This window comes from Oncorhynchus clarkii, chromosome 28 (assembly GCF_045791955.1).
Source record: "Oncorhynchus clarkii lewisi isolate Uvic-CL-2024 chromosome 28, UVic_Ocla_1.0, whole genome shotgun sequence".
In the NCBI taxonomy this organism is placed as follows: Eukaryota; Metazoa; Chordata; class Actinopteri; order Salmoniformes; family Salmonidae; genus Oncorhynchus; species Oncorhynchus clarkii.
In genome coordinates, this window is record NC_092174.1 from 9,387,998 (window position 1) to 9,396,682 (window position 8,685).

Below are 8,685 nucleotides of genomic sequence, written 5' to 3' on the forward strand. Positions count from 1 at the left end.
CCTGTGTGTGGGTGCGTCTCTGACTGTGTTTACTCCATCGCACAGCATGCTCCAATGTAGCAACCCTGCCTCTCCCTGTGTCTCTGCAGGGAGGTAAGATTCCCATCCGCTGGACCGCCCCCGAGGCCATCGCCTTCAGGAAGTTCACCTCGGCCAGTGACGCGTGGAGCTACGGAATCGTCATGTGGGAGGTGGTATCCTACGGAGAAAGGCCCTACTGGGACATGAGCAACCAGGATGTGAGTTAGTTATACGCACTGAACAAAAATATAAACGCAACATGTAAAGTGTTGGTCCCATGTTTCATGAGCTGAAATGAAATGAAAGATCCCAGAAATGTTCCATACTTAGAAAAGGCTTATGTCTCTCAAATGTTGTGCACAAATTTGTTTAAATCCCTGATAGTGAGCATTTCTCCTTTGCCAATATAATCCATCCACCTGACAGGTGTGGCATATCAAGAAGCTGATTAAACAGCATGATTAATCACAGGTGCACCTTGTGCTGGGGGGGCAATAAATGTCCACTAAAAAATGTGCAGTTTTGTCACACAACACAATGCCATGTTGTGTGACAAGTTTGTGTCTCAAGTTTTGAGGGAGTGTGCAATTGGCATGCTGACTGCAGGAATGTCCACCAGAGCTGTTGCCAGACAATTGATTGTTTAATTCTCCTACCATAAGCGTCGTTTTAGAGAATTTGGCAGTACGTCCAACTGGCCTCACAACCGCAGACCCACGTGTATGGCGTTGTGTTGTCAAGCGGTTTGCCAATGTCAACGTTGTGAACAGAGCGCTCCATGGTTGCGGTACGAACCCGCCTAGTGGGCCACCCATCCATAGTTTAGGGCCAATTCGTTGATTTCAATGAATTGATTTCCTCATATGAACAATAACTCAGCAACGTCTTTGAAGTTGTTGCATGTTTCGTTTAATATTTTTGGGTTATACTCTCTGCCTACTCTTTAGATAGAGTCTTCCACAACACTCGCATGCTACTTATTTATGTATTCCATTATGTATTCATGGTACTGATTTGATAGGGACAGTGCACATGAATCAACTATTTTCAGGGTGAAAGTCAATGTTAAAGAACCGGAGTTAGCAACAAAGCTTATTTTAGTCCCTTTTAATAAATGACCCAAAATGAAGTATTGGTAATGTGTTAGCCACTGTTTAATTTCAGGAGGGCTCCTTTACATTGCAGTGACATTGCAGCCTCTACTTTTAGCTTGAGCTTGACAGTTATGCCTAAGTGTGTTTTTATCTTCACTGTGCAGGTGGTCAGTGCGGCTGTGTGCCTGGGTTGGCGTTTTTTTACATTTTATTTTACTTTATTGCCTCCTGCCACCCCTATCTACACCTGCATCTTCACCCCACAGATATTTACTACGGCAGAGTAGTAAACACACACACACACACACACACACACTCTCTCTATCCCCGCAACACATCTTACCATCTCACTGGGCTTCTACCTTATTAATAAATAGAGAACGATGATGCTCATCCAAACGTGTTGTATTACTACTGCAGCTAGTTTCAATAGAGCAGCACAGAAAAGTGGGAATAGTATAGGAGAGATTTTGTATTATCCCCGGAGGCACATTTCCATTGCAGGACGATGTCATTCGAATACATACAGACAGCATATGGATATGAATAGCTTCCCTGTACAGAGAATAGAAACATGTCGTAACAAATCAAATGAGAAAACAAGGAAAGTTGTGGAGTGCAGTAGAGAGATTCATTATCATGATCAAAAAGCACAACTGCTTTTGTAGCAAGCAGTTAAAAATGCATGCGTTAAAGTGAAGGTATGAAAATGAGTAAAGGGAACTGAAACATGTCGTAACTATTCAATGAGTGGACATCTACAGAGGTTTATTTTATTCCACCGTGAATTGTAATGTAACATTCTCCTTTTGAATTGCCAGATTTTTTTTGGGGGGGGGGGGGGCGGAATATTGTATTATATCACAACATATTCTATCGCGTTGTAGGGTGTCATATTGTGCCGCAGAGTATCGTATCGAAATTGTATTGTATTTTGTTGTGGCACATCGTATCATATTGCATTGCATCGCAAGATATATTGTGTTGCATTGTACCGTACTGTATATCATATTAACCCTTTTACTTTCTGTAGGTGATGACTGCTGTGGAGCAGGACTACCGCTTGCCCCCTCCCATGGACTGCCCCATGGTGCTGCACCAGCTCATGCTGGAGTGCTGGGTGAAGGAGAGGAACCTGAGGCCAAAGTTCTGCCAAATCGTCAGCACCCTGGACAAGCTTCTCCGCAACGCCGCCACCCTCAAGGTGGTCACCAGCACATACTCAGGGTGAGTGGAGGGGACTGGAAAGCGTTATTTTTGATTTGCACAACAAGACCGGTGTTAAGACAAAGTAACAAGGCAACAGTTTCAAAATAAGTATATACGAGTGTGCAGGAGAGATCAGAAACCTAAGAGATTATACAATCTGTATTGTTGGTTTGATTTGTCGTTTTGGGGTGCGATCAACAATATCGACCGTGGTTAGTTGGCCCTAAAATGTACACTGAGTGTACAAAACATTAGGAACACCTGCTCTTTCCATGACAGACTGACCAGGTGAATGCTATGATCCCTTATTGATGTCACCTGTTAAATCCACTTGAATCCGTGTAGATGAAGGGGAGGAGACAGGTTAAAGAAGGATTTCTAAGCTTTGAGACAATTGAGACATGGATTGTGTGTGTGTGTGTGTGTGTGTGTGTGTGTGTGTGTGTGTGTGTGTGTGTGTGTGTGTGTGTGTGTGTGTGTGTGTGTGTGTGTGTGTGTGTGTGTGTGTGTGTGTGTGTGTGTGTGTGTGTGTGTGTGTGTGTGTGTGTGTGTGTGTGTGTGTGTGTGTGTGTGTGTGTGTGTGTGTGTGTGATTGAGGGTGAATAGGCAAGTGCCTTTGAACGGAGTATGGTAGTAGGTGCCAGGTGCACCGGTTTGAGTGTGTCAAGAACTGAAATGCTGCTGGGTTTTTCAAGCTCAACAGTTTCCTGTGTGATTCAAGAATGGTCCACCACCCAGCCAATTTGACACATCTGTGGGAAACATTGGAGTCAACCTGGGCCAGCATCCCTGTGGAACGCTTCCGACACCTTGTGGAGTCCGTGCTCCGACGAATTGAGGCTGTTCTGAGGACAAAAGTGGGTGCAACTCAGTATTAGGAAGGCATTCCTGATGCTTTGTACACTCAGTGTATGTTTAATGCATCAACTGCTATGTGGCAAAGCTCTGGATCAGCTCTGTTTACCAAACAAAAACCGCAAAATGATCATGTTCCCTCACTTAACAGCTCCTCTCTTGAGCCTCAATAGAGAGCGATGGTAATGATGTCTTTTTTGTAGGCACTAACTCCACCATGGCTCATTGGTCAAAGCCTGTGGGGAAATGAATGTTTTCTTTGGAAAGACGTCAAAAGTAAGGTCCGTGGTAAACACAGGCTTAGAAGACCTATGAGAATCTATGAGATAATCTTCATTAGCTAACGTCACTTTTTGTCAAATTTGAAGCATTTATGTTGTCCAAACAAACACACAAAGCACACAAAGGCTTCATAATGCATATAAGGTCATGTTCACTGACCAATATTATCTCAAAACGTATAAGATCTCTCCTAAGCCTTTCCCCCAAACTCCATTCTTTCCCCATTCACTTCCTCCATAGGAACGGCTGGACGAACCAGAGGTTACCCATTACCGTTTTTTTTTTTAGGACTACAAGCCGACCAGCTCTATGTCTTCGTTTCCGCGCTTCACTGTCGCAGCATTACCCCACGGACGATTCCCATTGCAAGGAGTGGGCCTAATTTGCGCGTGGAAACATAATGACTGACCTAGGTTTAATTCCCTGTGCTCTTGGCTGTCTCTTAAATGTAGGTGATAGGACAGAGACAGAGCCGGGGCTGCCGATGTGGAAACAAACTACCGGAGGGCTGAGGTGATGGAGTGTGTGTAATAAGGCAGATTCAGGAGAAGCTAAAAGAGAGGAATGTGTTTAATTAGGTTGCTAATTAGCTTTTTTTTTATGCTCCAAGGGAGGCCAAGCCATTTGCTTTGATGGGTCGAATGGGGAGTTGTATGTGTATGTCAGTGTGTCTGGCGTGTGTTATGCTCCATATCACTGTATGCAGATGGCATGCGGATGATTGATTTATGGCCTCATCTGTATGTGACAGCCACAGAGAGAGAGAGAGAGAGAGAGAGAGAGTGAGAGACCCCTATCAAAGGTAGTGCACTATATAGGGAATAGGGTGCCGTTTGGGATGCAAAAAAAGACAATGTAGCATTCTCAGAAGGTAGATGAAGGAGATACTAGTTTTATTACAACCCCAGAATGATGAATTGATTCTGCTCAGAGGTTAAATTGGATTTTGTAATTGGTGGAACTGGCTTCTAAAATAGGTTGTCTTTTCCATGATCGGTATCAACACATATGTGATCGATTCTCACTGTGTGCTGCTACGTGTGCTGTGTGCTGTGTGCTGCCTCCCATCCTCAATGTTGTTGCCAGCGTAATACTATACCTAAACACAGCAGCATTCTCCCGTCCTGGTCCTGGAGAGCCGTCAGGGTATGCAGGCTTTTACCAGATGATTATTGTAAATACAAATGTGTTCTTAACTGACTTGCCTGCTTAAATAAAGTATTTTTTATTAACCTTTAATTAACCACGGTTAAAATATGTATATTTTAAATAGTAACAAGCCTAACAAACCTAATTCAACAAATCAAGGGCTTGATGATTTGTTGATAAGTTGAATGCAATGCGCTACCCTGGGTTGGAACAAAACCCTGCACACCCTATGGGTCTCCACTCCAAGACCAGGAATTTAACAAGACTGGTCTAACAATTTGTACTCTTGAAAGAACCACCTGTGACTGATCTTTGCCTCTCTTGTTGACAGGGATCTTTTGCGGATCGGGGGGACACTGCCTGGCCACCACAGGAAGAGTCTAGACAGCAGTCAGAATGATATAGTTCGACAACAGATGAGCACGACTCTCCCCATCAGGGTCTAAGGTTTGGGTCTGGACCAACAAACCAACAAACAACCAAACCAGAGACAGCATGGGAAACTGGACCCACTATAAACTACCTAGGAACTCTACTTGCAGAGCCCAATGGATGAATGAATGACCCTACCTAGACAAAACAAACATTGTCTACTGTAACTAGACAAAACATTGTCCACGGGAGACAAAAACGTCTACTCTACCTAGACAAAACTAACATGGAAAAGGAAGTCTCGACTTTGGACAGCTTCAGTAGGGCACCATAGAAAATAGACTTGAGAAGCTTGTGGATAACCCATCATTGATGTTGAATTGAATTTGTGAACCGTCCATTGACAGAAATCCAAACTCCCCCTCAGGTTGTGTTTGCATGTCTGCATGTGCTTTCTGGGATGTGTTCTTTTCCCAAAATGTTTTCCATGCCTCTTATCGTTGACTTTGACCATGGATGGGAATGGGCATGGATACTGTGGACTTCGACGTCTGGAAAGGAACGAGGGCAATGGTGATGCAAAAAAGGCTTATTCACACATGGGACTTTAAGGATGGGTTCTATGGATTCTAAATGAATGTGGGCACCTGAAAGATTGTATCCCAATGCCCATGGCCAGAGAACCTGATTTTAGACGTCTATAACAATTGCTGTTTTTTTTAAATCTGGTTTCATCCACTTTCTTTTAAATGTGGTCTTCCATGTTCCTGGGGGGTTTTGGTTTCATGGTGCTGTATGTGTTGTTGTGTGTCCTCTTCACCTACTCTGGATAAAGGGGGTGACTGAGAAGGACTTGTCTGACTGTACAGGACACACCGTCGTGTGCAATGCCATGCCAAAGTGGAACTGTTGTGGATGAACACCATGGAAACAAGAGACGACGGTTCCGCGTAACTGTTACTCTACAGACATATGCCATATTTTCATACTCTTATTTTATTCAACTATGCCTTGTTTTGGATGCTAAGTTATTACTTATTGTTAAAAAAAATATATATATATAATATTCACACATTAAACTCAATACACTAAACAGTGAATTTAATGATTAAGCAAGAATGAAATATTTTACGGAGGCTGTTGCTCGTAGGAAAGGGTTAATGGTGAACAATAGCTATTTCTAGTCACCAGTGCTGGCTCACATTTTCAACGTGTCAGTACAGTTGTCAATTCCATTATTCTGGACTAGCTGCTGATATCTTAGCCTGGGGCTCCAGTCCCTTTGTGCCTCAACCAACTCCTCTCTGTGTTCATCCATTGTCATGCCTAACATGTTTGGCCTGACAACGGTAGTCAGGGGAGTTGGCTAAAGCACATACAGTATGGAACCAGACTGTTGATGTGTCAGATCTATTCTTTAGTCAAATGTGTCAAGGATCAATGCAAATGAAAAAGGTCACCATTGAGATAATAACTATGTGACCGTAACATCAACCTGACCCACAACATGTTAATGTAGTTTGAATTATTCAGTTAATTACTCTTGTTTTTTTGTTTTTTTTAAGTACGACCAGCTGTCAGCATCAATCTCTCACATTAACACTGCCGCTGTGCTACAGCTATTATATGATCCCCATCCGTACTACACCAATCCGCTCAGAGTTCATCTTCATTTCACCCTCTGGCCTCCGTGTGAACCCTTGTTTGGATGTTGGTTGCTGGTGAGAGGCAACATCAAAAGGAAAATGACAGTTTAAAGGGGCCATGTACCAGGAAAAAAAAGAACATCGATGTGAAAGAAGAAAAATACGAAAATGTATGTCCGTCAGTGCAGACTTCTTTCTGTAAGAGTAAGATGTATGGAATTGTAAAAAAAAAAAATGAACAAAATACACATTTCTCTTTGAGTATTTTTACGATAATCATATGCAAATAAATTATTAAAGTGATCTATGGTATTCTCTTTGATTTCTCCGCGGGTCCAGCAGAAAGTAATTCCAGGTCTTCTCTTCTTCCAGTTGTAGGACGAACAGAGGAAATAGCAAGTACGTTCAGCTTTTAGGAATATCATATTAGTTATAGAACCCATTCACTTTTAAGCTTAATCAAAGACCAGTCCACACAGCTGATTAGTGAGAAAGCAGGACTATAGATTTGCCCTCCGTCGTTGGAGAAGCTTCAAAGAAGCAAGACACCCTGGCATCACTCTAAAGCTGGTACTGTATCTTTGTGCATTTTTTTTTTGGCAACCTGTACACAATCGCATCATGCCACATCGGTTTTCTCTTGTCAATATTGATGAGCGGAGCTGTCACCCGGCAACACGCTAGCTGTGGAGACTGATGTTATGTTCTTATTGACTGCGTTGAAACGGATCCTCACGGAGGGTTCTGAAGCCCTATGCATATTTAGGGATTTCTTTGGACTCAATGTTGAGCCATATGATAATCTCCCTGAGGAGAGATCAATGGTGACTTGTCCGTCCTCCTCCGATATGTCCTTGAGAGGGTAGACATACTGTATTTTTACTAGGCCCATCAAGAGAGACATACCATATAGAAACCATATAGAATTGTTAGCGATAACTTGCTACTGTGTCCCAGTTCATAAACAACATGGGGATCGTCATTGAGATATATGGGTCAGCTCTGGCATGAATTCCATCTTGTATATAATTGGTATCAGTATATCTGTGTTATAGTGTGGCTTGTGGGGAAGATATGCTTCTTCTACTATAGCCCACAGTAAGTTGCATGGTGACGGACAGCACTATACATTGATGGGAGACAGCCTATTCATATACAAGTGTAGGATCTTAATTTGATCAGTATTGTTGCAGAAACAGGATTTGAACGTTTAGTCCATAATGTTGCTTGATCGGTGGTTAAAACATTTGCTTGTCCAAAATTAGGCTACATGAAAAGAAGGGATTGGAACTGAAATTGTTAAGCTCTGAACCGAACTGTAATGATTTTTTGTTCCGTTCCCCTGTTCCTATCTGCAAAATAACTTCCGAACCGGTTCAAACCCCCTTCAAAGTGCAGGTTTACATTGTTATTTTCTGTTCCTACATCTAAACCTCTAAAATAAAAATGTTTTTAAATTATCTCGACATGAAATGACTTCGCAATCAGTGAGGATAGAGCAGTTTGCTATGGAGTGGACAAGCAATAGTTGTTTTAGCCTAAGCAGTGCATGGGTGCTATCAGCTGCCTAAGCTTGGGTTGTATACATACACGATGGACAGCCAGTGTAGTGCGTGAGATGCGACTGAAATTTGTCTAGGTGGGGAGAGAGGGTGGAGGAGGAGGCTTGGCGTGAAGAGCCTGACATCTCGTTATGACATGCATTATCTGAATTAGGCTCACAGAATTATACCTATGGAGGAACTTTGAACGTCTTCGAACTTCCATTCTCTACCGTGCTTGACTTGGGATGGAATACGTGCAGGAGCTCTTTTTCCAAGTCCGTCCATTAGACTATGTTCACCAAATTTCACACATTACATTATGCTATCGAGACCTCTGATTATTCCCTGTTAAGGGTATACACATTTTCCATGACTTCTCCATGACTTTTAACCAAATGTCCATGTTTATTATTATAGCCTACATGAAAATGTAAGCATTACTGACACTGGAATGCTGTTGTGTCTGATCCCATGTCGACCTACCACCTCCTGCCATTGTGCCCTTGATCAAGG

At 42.7% G+C, this 8,685-nt stretch overlaps 1 protein-coding gene across 1 annotated transcript in view; it reads left to right on the top strand.

The window, feature by feature from the left end:
• The window catches only part of LOC139387069 (eph receptor B3a), a 48,951-nt gene extending 42,144 nt beyond the window's left edge, over positions 1-6,807 (top strand). Inside the window, exons 13-15 of the mRNA XM_071133054.1 lie at positions 90-239; positions 2,149-2,342; positions 4,942-6,807. Of these exons, the coding sequence (XP_070989155.1) occupies positions 90-239; positions 2,149-2,342; positions 4,942-5,056 (459 nt within the window). The 3' untranslated portion in view covers positions 5,057-6,807. The remainder of the gene's footprint in view (positions 1-89; positions 240-2,148; positions 2,343-4,941) is intronic.
• Positions 6,808-8,685: the final 1,878 nt, after the last annotated feature.